General features: G+C 48.2%; 1 protein-coding gene across 2 annotated transcripts in view; it reads left to right on the top strand.

The window, feature by feature from the left end:
• Window positions 1-14,035, top strand: part of LOC136632216 (uncharacterized) — a 234,116-nt gene that overhangs the window by 142,470 nt on the left and 77,611 nt on the right. For both annotated transcript variants that reach the window (XM_066606947.1, XM_066606946.1), the window contains one exon: window positions 12,615-12,752. In XM_066606947.1, coding sequence (XP_066463044.1) covers window positions 12,615-12,752 — 138 coding nt within the window. The remainder of the gene's footprint in view (window positions 1-12,614; window positions 12,753-14,035) is intronic.

Here is a 14,035-nt window from a genome sequence, read left to right on the forward strand (position 1 = left end):
TAGAACAGCTGGAACTCTTTGGCAATTTCCTCAGAAGATATGGCCATTCCCCCAGAAGTGGTTTTAATAGCTCTGATTGTGTTCTTGGCCCGGGCTTTTTTAATTAGCGATGTCATAAATTTGCTACCCGTTTCCTTGTGCATAAACAACCTGCTTCATAAAGAGGTTCTTTTTGTTGAACCTCGATTCGAGGCAGAGTTTCAATTCTTTTCTTAAATCTTCTAATTTCTCCAGGTTACCAAGAGGTTGCGAAAGTTTAACGGATTGTTCGAGTTTAGCTATTAGTAAGAGCTTATTATCTATTTCTTTTTGTAGTTTTTTCTTGACCCTGGGGCCTAGGGCAATCAATAAACCTTTAACATAGGCTTTATGGGCCTCCCAGACTGTGGTAGTGCCGACCTTTCCGTCAAATTAAGTAAAAAGTATTCCTCAATAGCTTTAGCGAGATTTATAACCTCCTCTTCTGAATCCAGTAATGATGGGTTAAGCCTCCATCGCCATTCTCTGTAGGACGGGCGGATAGGTCTAAGCAGGATATGTATGGGGGCGTGGTCAGAGATGGTCAGAGGATCTATTATGGCTTTATTTAGGGACTCCAGTAGTCCTTTGGATATCAACAGATAATCCAATCTCTGGAGGGAGGAATGGACCGAGGAGAAGAAGGTAAAATCCTTTACTGAGGGATTGAGGAGTCGCCAACCGTCGACCATTCCTAATTCCTGGAGACCCCGATTGAGTTTCCTTAATTTGACCTGAGACACCTGAGAGTGGCCCACAGATGAGTCGAGTAAGGGGTTGAGGGTGACATTGAAATCTCCCCCCAAGATCACGTGACCTATTGCAAATTGTTTAAGTGCGTTGAATTGTTTAAGCAACCATGTGACCTGATCAGAATTTGGAGCATATAAATTTGCTATAGTGATTTTTACATTATCTAAGAGGCCCTTGAGAAATAACACCCTCTCCTCTCCGTCTGAGTATTGGGACTCGCATATGAAGTTCATAGACTTATGAAAGAGTATGGAGACTCCTTTAGATGCCGATGAGGGGTGGGAGTTATGAAAACATTTGGGGTAATGTCTGCCTGGCAATGCGAAGCACTTGTCCCCCCTGAAATGCGCCTTCTGCAGGAGAACAATTTTAGAGTTGTAAAGAAGAGGTCCGGTGTGCTCCCGGTCCTCCTCCGGGGGGGGGGGGGGGAGAGCTTCAATCGATATTGCGCCAGGTGACCAACAACACAAAGGTCACCAGAGAAACTATCAACAGCCTGACCTGGCAGGCGCCCTCCAGGACTGTCTATGTCCTGCAGGGGGAAGAGCGTTTGTTCCCAAAATGGGAAACCTCAGGGTCGCCACCCAGGTGAGAGAGGGGATACATGTAGTATATACCACTCCTCATCGGCAGACAAAACTGCCAGCCGGTTCCTCTCTCACTGCTCAGGATGATAGGTCAGAGATAGTACTGGGGGCGAGCCCCCTCCCATTCTGAAAGACAGGGTCTCTAGATGGATGTTGTGCATCACCCTGAGAAATACTACTCAGAATATATTGTCTAAGGGAGGGGGGGAGAGGGAACAACTACTTAAGAATAAAGGTTTGGTAGGGACTGAAATCTCCTTCAAGTGTCCATTTCTGCAACCTCTTCTCTTGATTTTTTCTTTCTATTCTTCGGGGATTTGGGGTTGCTCACTGTTTGCCAATTCTCCTGTGGAGCCAACCTGGGAAATTTTGTCAAGTACGGCAAAGGTAGCCATCCTTGTAGCTGTATGGGTTCCATGTCTAGTAGTTGCCAGAGCTGTTGGAGTTTCTCTGGGGTTCGTACGTTGAGCCTGCGACCCTTGTAGGTGACTCCCAATCCAAACGGGAACAGCCAGGCATATTTTATGCCATTCTCTCTTAGTATCTCCAAGAGTGGACGCAGGGCCCGGCGCTTCGCTAAGGTTGAAGTCGCTAAATCTTGGTATAGCTATATAGGGGCATCAGCATAGCAGAGTTCTTTTTGTTGTCTTGCTGCTCTCAGTATTGCTACAGCGTCGGGAAACATGAGCAGTTTGCAGACAACGTCCCTTGGTGGGTCTAATGGAGGAGGTAGGGGTCGCAGGGCTCTATGTATCCGCTCTATGTTAATAGCTGCAGCTCTTTCTGCTCCCAATAATGAGGTAAAAATCTCTCCTGCAACTTTGGGGAGACAGTCAGTAGCCCAGGATTCAGGGAGACCTTTAATGCGCACATTGCTGCGCCTGTTTTGGTTTTCTAAGTCCTCCTGCATTATAAGGGTTTTATTCAACTGCTCATGCTGCTCTTTTATAATTTTTTCCATTTCGCACGAGTGTGTAATGATGGAGGCAGAAGTGGATTCTAAGTCCTTTACACGCCGCCCCATTTGCTTAAGGTCTTCCTTGATTTCAGTAAGGTCTGAACCGGCGTCCTGTATTGCCATAGCCTGTGAACGCTGTATAAGCGATAAGGCATGGCAGGACAGAAGTCCTGCCATGCTTTATCACAGCAATCATCAGTGCTGTGCCTTAAGTCCCCCCAAAGGGACACAAACAGTGTAAAAAAAAAATAATAATAAAAATATATAAAAAAGAAAAATGTGTAAAAAAACCCTTTTTTGTGCTTTTTGTCATATTAGCATAAGAAAAAGGTAAAATAAAAATCCCACATATTTGGTATTGTCACGTCCGTAACGATGCATACAATAAGTTGCACATGCTTTTGACTCTGCACGGAAAAAAGTGTTTTTAGCGTTTTGCCTCCCTAAAAACTCAGTAAAAGTGATCAAAATAGCCGTATGTACCTCAAAATGGTACCAATAAAAAATACAGCTCATTTCGCAAAAAATTAAGCCCTCAGAGAGCTTCGCCCATGGAAAAATAAAAAAGTTACAGGCCTTTGAATGCAGTGATTTAGAAAAAAAAAATCCAAAAAAAAGGTTTTATTGCAGAAAAGTGGAAAAACTTAAAAATTATAAGAATTTTGGTATCGTTGTAATCGCACCGGCCCGCAGAAAAAATGGATTGTGTCATTTATGCTGCATGTATGGCTGTGTCAATGAAAAAATAAAAAAGTTATGACTTCTGAAAAATGGAGATGAAAATTCGCCAAAAATCGTTGCATCCTCAATCCCAAAATTGGCCATGTCCTTAAGGAGTTAAAGAGAGACGACAACCCTCTTGACCCACATCCTAGGTTTCTCACCAGCCAACCAGAGGCAGGCCCCCCAAAACAGTGGTCTGTGTATTTTTTCTGGCTTGCTTTCCTAGTCCCAATCATTGTTTCACAGACATGTTAAAAAGTCATACATTGATTTCAAGGAATGCTGCTATCCAATAGGTGGCGCTGCATAGCTATTTTTCCATCTTCCTTATTTGTTTACATGGGTTCATACACATGAGCGATGTTTTCTGTATTGCACCGCCATGCGATGCTATGCAGGGAACAAATCATGCCGACTTCAGAGGGGAATGTGATTGTTTCCAGCAAGAAAAAAAACACATAATCTTGTAGATCTACCTTTTAACAAAAATACATGATGTTATAGCAAGCTTGCAAACCTCTCGGGTTCTTCTTCAGGCTAAAATGGAATAGATCTGAAGACGCATGAATATTTATGCACACTTATGACACACATACTTATGACAAGGCACAGACATGGATGTGATTGGTTTGCACTTAAAAAGAATACTGTGACAGAGACAAACATTTTCAACTAGGCACTGATAAGGAAGTGAAAGTTTTATGGTCCCTGAATTACTTTTAAGGGAGGGGGGTGGGGTGGGGGAAGGGGGCAATGCACTTCTGATTATAAGGTTCCTCAAATTTGGAGGTTGCCTGTAACACAGAAGCGGAAGATCTGGGAATATGGTTATCAGATGGTCATCCTTGTGAAGGGTATAGTGGAGTTTCTTTGTGGTTTTCCTTAGTATCTCTAGTTGCACATTGTAGGTCACTCTTAGAGGTACACAATTGTTCCTTTTCTTCTCCTTGTATTGGAGTGGTTGTTTCCTGGGTATCCTGGTGGCTCTGGTGATTTGGTCATCAATTGAGGGGGGGCGGTAGCCCTGATTTAAAAATGTCCTTTTAAGATGGTATAAATGTTCCTCTCTGTCTGTTGGGTTGGAGCAGATCCGGTTCCATCCGATGGTCTGGCTGTAGACAATGGACTTTTTAATGTGTTTAGGATGGGAATGTCCCATCTGAGGTATGTGGGCCGATCAATCGGTTTTCGGTATAGGGATGTCTGTATTGAGTTGTTTGAAATTTTTATGGTGGTGTTCAAAAAGTTGATTTCGGTATACGAGTAGCTTAATGTCAGGTTTATGGTGGGATTACCTGTGGCCGAGCACTTTTCTAACCATGGACAAGAAATAGGAGATATGAGAGTTATAATTTTGAAATAGTTTCAAGTCCAAAAGCCATAGAAGAATTTGGGAATATAAATTTATAACAACTTTTCACACGTTCAATAGAGGGACAAATTATTTTTGAGGATTTATGGGTCAATGGGAGATATGAGACATCTATAGCACAGATAAGACTACTTGTCTGGTGACCTTACCCCCCCCCCCCCGCCCCCAACAGTAATTCAGGGACTATAAACTTTCACCCCCTTATCAGTGTCTAGTTAAAAATGTTTGTGTACCTGTTGGTACCTGTTGCAGTATTGCTGGCCTAGTGAAGCCCACAAAAGTAATTCAGGAAACATAAAATTTTCACTCCCTTATCAGTGCCTAGTAGAGATGAGCGAGCACCAAAGTGCTCGGGTGCTCGTTACTCGGGACGAAATTTTCGCAATGCTCGAGGGTTCGTTTCGAGTAACGAACCCCATTGAAGTCAATGGGCGACCCGAGCATTTTTGTATTTCGCCGATGCTCGCTAAGGTTTCCATGTGTGAAAATCTGGGCAATTCAAGAAAGTGATGGGAACGACACAGCAACGGATAGGGCAGGCGAGGGGCTACATGTTGGGCTGCATCTCAAGTTCACAGGTCCCACTATTAAGCCACAATACCGGCAAGAGTGGGCCCCCCCCCCCCTCCCAACAACTTTTACTTCTGAAAAGCCCTCATTAGCATGGCATACCTTAGCTAAGCACCACACTACCTACAACAAAGCACAATCACTGCCTGCATGACACTCTGCTGCCACTTCTCCTGGGTTACATGCTGCCCAACCCCCTCCCCCCTGCACGACGCAGTGTCCACAGCGCACACCAAACTGTCCCTGCGCAGCCTTCAGCTGCCCTCATGCCACACCACCCTCATGTCTATTTATAAGTGCGCCTGCCATGACGAGGAACTGCAGGCACACACTGCAGAGGGTTGGCACGGCTAGGCAGCGACCCTCTTTAAAAGTGGTGGGGCGATAGCCCACAATGCTGTACAGAAGCAATGAGAAATATAATCCTGTGCCACCGCCATCAGGAGCTGCACACGTGGGCATAGCAATGGGGAACCTATGTGCCACACACTATTCATTCTGTCAAGGTGTCTGCATGCCCCAGTCAGACTGGTAATATGTACCTTAACAGTAACCGCGTTGGTGGTAATGTGGTGGTGACTGCGGACCTAGTAGCGCGGTTGTATTTTGTTGGTTTTCGGAATGTGGCCAGGATTAAGTTGGCCATGGCGGGGGATGTTTTTGAGGCACTACGTGTCCTCTCCACGTGTCCGTGGTTATATGCACCTTAACAGTAACCGCGTTGGTGGTAATGTGGTGGTGACTGCGGACCTAGTAGCGCGGTTTTATTTTGTTGGTTTTCGGAATGTGGCCAGGATTAAGTTGGCCGTGGCGGGGGATGTTTTTGAGGCACTACGTGTCCTCTCCACGTGTCTGTGGTTATATGCACCTTAACAGTAACCGCGTTGGTGGTAATGTGGTGGTGACTGCGGACCTAGTAGCACGGTTTTATTTTGTTGGTTTTCGGAATGTGGCCAGGATTAAGTGGGCCGTGGCGGGGGGATGGTGGGGGGGCTCTCTTGTTGTGTCGGTAAAGGTGAAATTCTTGGACTGCCACCAGATGAACCAATGCAAAGGCATTTGCCAAGAATGTTTTCATTGTTGGAGGAGGAGGGGGATGTTTTTGAGGCACTACGTGTCCTCTCCACGTGTCCGTGGTTATATGCACCTTAACAGTAACCGCGTTGGTGGTAATGTGGTGGTGACTGCGGACCTAGCAGCGTGGTTTTATTTTGTTGGTTTTCGGAATGTGGCCAGGATTAAGTGGGCCGTGGCGGGGGGATGGTGGGGGGGCTCTCTTGTTGTGTCGGTAAAGGTGAAATTCTTGGACTGCCACCAGACGAACCAATGCAAAGGCATTTGCCAAGAATGTTTTCATTGTTGGAGGAGGGGGATGTTTTTGAGGCACTACGTGTCCTCTCACGTGTCCGTGGTTATATGCACCTTAACAGTAACCGCATTGGTGGTAATGTGGTGGTGACTGCGGACCTAGTAGCGCGGTTTTATTTTGTTGGTTTTCGGAATGTGGCCAGGATTAAGTGGGCCGTGGCGGGGGGATGGTGGGGGGGCTCTCTTGTTGTGTCGGTAAAGGTGAAATTCTTGGACTGCCACCAGACGAACCAATGCAAAGGCATTTGCCAAGAATGTTTTCATTGTTGGGGGAGGAGGGGGATGTTTTTGAGGCACTACGTGTCCTCTCCACGTGTCCGTGGTTATATGCACCTTAACAGTAACCGCGTTGGTGGGAAATGGCCTCGCCGCCATCATGTCTTTGTGAAGCCTCTGTTTCCACACCCCAGAGACATACCATTAGCAGCGGTATAGGCAGAGCCCATAATTCGTAACATTTCAGCCGTAGCATTAGGACAGGCCCCACTAACATATCACTATCAGCATTATAGGGGGAGCACAGTATTAGTTCCATTTCAGTAATAGTAGCACTCAAGACAGGCCCCAGTAACAATTCCGAAGCAGCAGTATAGTGGGAGCGCAGTCTTCGTTCCATTTCAGTAATAGTAGCACTCAAGACAGGCCCCAGTAACAATTCCGAAGCAGCAGTATAGTGGGAGCGCAGTCTTCGTTCCATTTCAGTAATAGTAGCACTCAAGACAGGCCCCAGTAACAATTCTGAAGCAGCAGTATAGGAGGAGCATAGTCTAAGTTCCATTTAAGTAATAGTAGCAGCCTACACAGGCCCCAGGAACAATTCCGAAGCAGCAGTATAGTGGGAGCGCAGTCTTAGTTCCATTTCAGTAGCTGCAGTATAGCCAAGGCCCAAGTTACATTTATGTAGCTAAAGTGTAGGCCAACCCCACACACCTTTCTGTACCATGAGTGCAGGCGAAGAACATAGAAATTGCTATGATTACACTGTAGGTGAGGGCCCAAAAAAATTGGTGTACCAACAGTACTAATGTACCTCAGTAAAAATTGGCCATGCCCAACCAAGATGGCAGGTGAAACCCATTAATCGCTTTGGTTAATGTGGCTTAAGTGGTAACTAGGCCTGGAGGCAGCCCAGTTTAACGAAAAATTGTTTCAAGTTAAAGTTCCAACGCTTTTAAGAGCATTGAAACGTATAAAAAATTTTTAGAAAAATTATATGAGTGAGCCTTGTGGCCCTAAGAAAAATTGCCCGTTCAGCGTGATTACGTGAGGTTTCAGGAGGAGGAGCAGGAGGAGGAGGAGGAATATTATACACAGATTGATGAAGCAGAAATGTCCCCGTTTTGGATGGTGAGAGAGAACGATGCTTCCATCCGCGGGTGCAGCCTACGTATTGCTTAGGTATCGCTGCTGTCCGCTGGTGGAGAAGAGAAGTCTGGGGAAATCCAGGCTTTGTTCAACTTGATGAGTGTTAGCCTGTCGGCACTGTCGGTTGACAGGCGGGTACGCTTATCTGTGATGATTCCCCCAGCCGCACTAAACACCCTCTCCGACAAGACGCTAGCCGCAGGACAAGCAAGCACCTCCAGGGCATACAGCGCTAGTTAAGGCCACGTGTCCAGCTTCGACACCCAGTAGTTGTAGGGGGCAGAGGCGTCACGGAGGACGGTCGTGCGATCGGCTACATACTCCCTCACCATCCTTTTACAGTGCTCCCGCCGACTCAGCCTTGACTGGGGAGCGGTGACACAGTCTTGCTGGGGAGCCATAAAGCTGTCCAGGCCCTTAAAGACTGTTTCACTGCCTGGGCTGTACATGCTGCTCGATCTCCGCACCTACCCTGCTACCTGGCCCTCGGAACTGCGCCTTCTGCCACTAGCGCTGTCGTATGGGAATTTTACCATCAGCTTGTCCGCCAGGGTCCTGTGGTATAGCAACACTCTCGAACCCCTTTCCTCTTCCGGAATGAGAGTGGGAAGTTTCTCCTTATAGCGTGGGTCGAGCAGTAGGTACACCCAGTAATCCGTAGTGGCCAGAATGCGTGTAACGCGAGGGTCACGAGAAAGGCATCCTAACATGAAGTCAGCCATGTGTGCCAGGGTACCTGTACGCAACACATGGCTGTCCGCACTAGGAAGATCACTTTCAGGATCCTCCTCCTCCTCCTCCTCCTCCTCAGGCCATACACGCTGAAATGATGACAGGCAAGCAGCATGGGTACCGTCAGCAGTGGGCCAAGCTGTCTCTTCCCCCTCCTCCTCATCCTCCTCATGCTCCTCCTCCTCCTCCTGAACGCGCTGAGATATAGACAGGAGGGTGCTCTAACTATCCAGCGACATACTGTCTTCCCCCGGCTCTGTTTCCGAGCGCAAAGCGGCTGCCTTTATGGCTTGCAGGGAACTTCTCAAGATGCATAGCAGAGGAATGGTGACGCTAATGATTGCAGCATCGCCGCTCACCACCTGGGTAGACTGCTCAAAGTTTCGAAGGACCTGGCAGATGTCTGCCAACCAGGCCCACTCTTCTGAAAAGAATTGAGGAGGCTGACTCCCACTGCGCCGCCCATGTTGGAGTTGGTATTCCACTATAGCTCTACACTGCTCATAGAGCCTGGCCAACATGTGGAGCGTAGAGTTCCACCGTGTGGGCACGTCGCACAGCAGTCGGTGCACTGGCAGATTAAACCGATGTTGCAGTGTCCGCAGGGTGGCAGCGTCCGTGTGGGACTTGCGGAAATGTGCGCAGAGCCGGCGCACCTTTACGAGCAGGTCTGACAAGCGTGGGTAGCTTTTCAGAAAGCGCTGAACCACCAAATTAAAGACGTGGGCCAGGCATGGCACGTGCGTGAGGCTGCCGAGCTGCAGAGCCGCCACCAGGTTACGGCCGTTGTCACACACGACCATGCCTGGTTGGAGGCTCAGCGGCGCAAGCCAGTGGTCGGTCTGCTCTGTCAGACCCTGCAGCAGTTCGTGGGCCGTGTGCCTCTTATCTCCTAAGCTGAGTAGTTTCAGCACGGCCTGCTGACGCTTGCCCACCGCTGTGCTGCCACGCCGCGCGACACCGACTGCTGGCGACGTGCTGCTGCTGCTGCTGACACATCTTGATTGCGAGACAGAGGTTGCGGAGGAGGAGGGTGCTTTAGTGGAGGAAGCATACACTGCCGCAGATACCAGCACCGAGCTGGGGCCCGCAATTCTGGGGGTGGGTAGGACGTGAGCGGTCCCAGGCTCTGACTCTGTCCCAGCCTCCACTAAATTCACCCAATGTGCTGTCAGGGAGATGTAGTGGCCCTGGCCGCCTGTGCTTTTCCACGTGTCCGTTGTTAAGTGGACCTTGGCAGTAACCGCGTTGGTGAGGGCGCGTACAATGTTGCGGGAGACGTGGTCGTGCAGGGCTGGGACGGCACATCGGGAAAAGTAGTGGCGACTGGGAACTGAGTAGCGCCGGGCCGCCGCCTCCATCATACTTTTGAAGGACTCTGTTTCCACAACCCTATACGGCAGCATCTCAAGGCTGATAAATTTGGCTATGTGGACGGTTAACGCTTGAGCGTGCGGGTGCGTGGCGGCGTACTTGCGCTTGCGCTCAAACACTTGCGCTAGCGACGGCTGGACGGTGCGGTGCGAGACATTGGTGGATGGGGCCGAGGACAGCAGAGGTGAGGGTGTGGGTGCAGGCCAGGAGACGGTAGTGCCTGTGTCCTCAGAGCGGGGTTGGATCTCAGTGGCAGGTTGGGGCACAGGGGGAGAGGCGGTGAACGGCCTTCGTCCCACCTTGTGGGGTGCTTGGCCATCATATGTCTGCGCATGCTGGTGGTGGTGAGGCTGTTGGTGGTGGCTCCCCGGCTGATCTTGGCGCGACAAAGGTTGCACACCACTGTTCGTCGGTCGTCAGGCGTCTCTGTGAAACACTGCCAGACCTTAGAGCACCTCGGCCTCTGCAGGGTGGCATGGCGCGAGGGTGTGCTTTGGGAAACAGTTGGTGGATTATTCGGTCTGGCCCTGCCTCTACCCCTGGACACCGCACTGCCTCTTGCAACCTGCCCTGCTGCTGCCCGTGCCTCCCCCTCTGAAGACCTGTCCTGTGTAGGCGTTGCACACCAGGTGGGGTCAGTCACCTCATCGTCCTGCTGCTCTTTCTCCGAATCCTCTGTGCACTCCTCCCTCGGACTTACTGCCCTTACTACTACCTCACTGCAAGACAACTGTGTCTCATCGTCATCGTCCTCCTCACCCACTGAAAGGTCTTGAGACAGTTGCTGGAAGTCCCCAGCCTCATCCCCCGGACCCCGGGAGCTTTCCAATGGTTGGGCATCAGTGACGATAAACTCCTCTGGTGGGAGAGGAACCACTGCTGCCCAATCTGAGCAGGGGCCCGAGAACAGTTCCTGGGAGTCTGCCCGCTCCTGAGCATGTGTCATTGTAGTGGAGTGAGGAGGCTGGGAGGAAGGAGGAGTAGCAGCCAGAGGATTTGGATTTGCAGCAGTGGACGGCGCAGAACTGTGGGTGGATGATAGCTTGCTCGAAGCACTTTCTGCCATCCACGACAGGACCTGCTCACACTGCTCATTTTCTAATAAAGGTCTCCCGCGTGGACCCATTAATTGGGCGATGAATGTGGGGACGCCAGAAACGTGCCTCTCTCCTAATCGCGCAGCAGTCGGCTGCGATACACCTTGATCAGGAGCTCGCCCTGTGCCCACACCCTCACTTGGGCCTACGCGTCCTCGGCCACGTCCACGTCCACGTCCTCTAGGCTTACCCCTACCCCTCAGCATGCTGTATTACCAGTGATTTCCCAGGCAGGAAATAAATTGGCGCAAGCCTGCAGGACAAATAGAATGTTTCCCTTTTTGGGAAACGGAGGGCCCACTGACTATATTCAATCAGATAAGATATGTGTTGCACAGAAATGCAGTTATATGAAGTGCAGCACAGCGGTTACTTTTCCCAGGCAGGAAATAAATTGGCGCAAGACTGCAGGACAAATACAATTTTTCCCTTTTTTGGAAACGGAGGGCCCACTGACTATATTCAATCAATAATATATGTCTTCTGGCCCTGCCTACACAATTCTCTCCCTGTAGTATTACTGCAAGGCGCAATGCTCTGCAGACAGCCGATTTTGAAAAGAAAAAAATATGCAACACTGCTAACAGCAGCCTGCACAGTACTGCACACGGATAGATGTGGCCCTAAGAAGGACCGTTGGGGTTCTTGAAGCCTACACTCACTCCTAACACTCTCCCTACCTAACCACCACTTCTGTCCCTGGACTACTACTGCAAGGCGCAATGCTCTGCAGACAGCCGATTTTGAAAAGAAAAAAATATGCAACACTGCTAACAGCACCCTCCACAGTACTGCACATGGATAGATGTGGCCCTGAGAAGGACCGTTGGGGTTCTTGAAGCCTACACTCACTCCTAACACTCTCCCTACAGCAGCACCAGCAGCAACACTTTCCCTCAGCTAACTCACAAGGCATCTGAGGCGAGCCGCGGGAGGGGCCGACTTTTATACTCGGGTGACATCTGATCGCCCCAGCCACTCACAGCAGGGGGGTGGTATAGGGCTTGAACGTCACAGGGGGAAGTTGTAATGCCTTCCCTGTCTTTCAATTGTCCAGAAAAGCGCGCTAACGTCTCAGAGAGGAAACTGAAAGTAACCGGAACACCGCGTGGTGCTCGTTAAGAGTAACGAGCATCCCGAACACCCTAATATTCGCACGAATATCAAGCTCGGACGAGTACGTTCGCTCATCTCTAGTGCCTAGTTAAAAATGTTTGTCTCTGCTGCAGTATTCCTTTTAAGTGCAAACCAATGACATCCATGTCTGTGCCTTGTCATAAGTATGTGTGTCATAAGTATGTGTAAACATTCATGCCTCTATCGATCAATTCCATTTAAGCCTAAAGAAGAACCCGAGAGGTTCACAAGCTTGCTATAACATCATGTATTATTCTTAGCCATTAAAATGTATCATATCTACAAGATTACGTGGTTTCTCTTGCTGAGAGCCATCACATTTTGCTCTATTGGCTAACATGGTGCCAAACCTTTCTTTTCATTAGACATCAGGGGGGAACACTGCTGGATCGTGGGAGTAGCCGAGTGAAAAAATACTAATAATTTTGTTTATGGTGCTGTAGGTACGTGACAGGTTCCCTTTAAGTCCCTGCAAATGAGAGCAGGCTTTAGAAAAATGAAGCATACATACTTCAGATTCTTCCAAACTCTTTATACTAATTTTTTTTTTTCAACTTCAGTAAAAACTTACTTCGTCGGGGCCTTCACATTGTCTAAGAACGGAGAGCCATGTCATATCCAGAACTACAATGATCGTTTCCTCGTTGCCCACCCAGAAAAGTCTGTTGCCACTTTGGAGGAAAATGGAGAAGCAAAAGGTATGCCTGTGTTCTCTGTAAACATTTAATAGACTTAACATTTTACAGTAAAATGTTTATGGGAACTAAACCGAATATTAGAACATCTTAATAAAAAGCTAGACACAATCAAAATTCTTTCCCACAGAATACGCACAGTTCTACTGCTGCATGATCATCTCAGGCTCTGATGTCCCATAAAGTAGGTGTTTACATGGGATTATAAATCATACACAACTAACATTAACCTAACCTTGGGCCTATAAAAATAAGGCACTTGGAACCAAATATAAATGGAGGTAGTATTGGCTTCGGCCCTTTATTAAAGCTCAGAAAAATAACAATTAATCAATCAATTGAATGTAAGATTCGGAACAAAAACTGATCCGGCCATAGGCTCGGACCAATCAAATACATATTTTACCAGTCCATTCACAATGTGAGCTACTTACCTCTCCTATTAATAAAGGATTCCTGACAAGGCAAATAACACAAATTAGAAAAAAAAACATTTGGACGAGAAGGAGGGGGGGTTCACAACAAAGAATCTAGAGTTTTGCGGCAGACACCCCTTATTCCTATACCTGCTCCTTAAATACCAGAACAACTTTGACACACCATCACCGCTAATCAATGACACCATTGTCGCTGGGCAAATGAAAACATCTGCCACAGTGACAGGATCCATTGGACGAAGGGCAGAGCCAATGAGTTGGTGTTGCTAGTTAGCCACCAATTCTGTGTTGAAAAAAAGATAGCAAAACTAGGGACAATTTAGACGAGAAAATAGTCCACAGCCTATTAATAGAATCCCATGTGGATCCCTCCTGATGATCGGGGATCCTTACATCTAGTACAATTATTGCCTGTGTAGTACCCCAGGGTTCGTTTACTCCAACACTTTCTTTGATGATTACAGTGTTAAATCAGATTTAATGTGATGTACGAAAAGTGTGAAGTATTATGTGTTTATATTTCTTACTGAATTATATGTTCTGGTAATATTCTCCAGCCCACGGGCGTAATTATAGAGAGTGCAGAGGGTGCATTCGCACCTTGCTCAGGAGCCCCAGGAGGCCCATATTGCAAACCAATGTGTTCCATGAAGCTTTATAGTTGGGGGCCCAGTTCCAGATTTTGCACTGTGGCTCAGCAGCTTCAAGTTCCACCTCTGCTCCAGCCCCTGGGTGAGTACAGGTCACCTAACATTAGTCAGGGAAGTGTTTAGCCAGGTTTAGAGTATCAAGACCTCATTTCCACCTTCCAGAGGGAGCAGTAGAGCCACCGTGACTACCATCCTCTTT

The sequence above is a fragment of the Eleutherodactylus coqui genome, chromosome 6 (assembly GCF_035609145.1).
Source record: "Eleutherodactylus coqui strain aEleCoq1 chromosome 6, aEleCoq1.hap1, whole genome shotgun sequence".
Classification (NCBI taxonomy): Eukaryota; Metazoa; Chordata; class Amphibia; order Anura; family Eleutherodactylidae; genus Eleutherodactylus; species Eleutherodactylus coqui.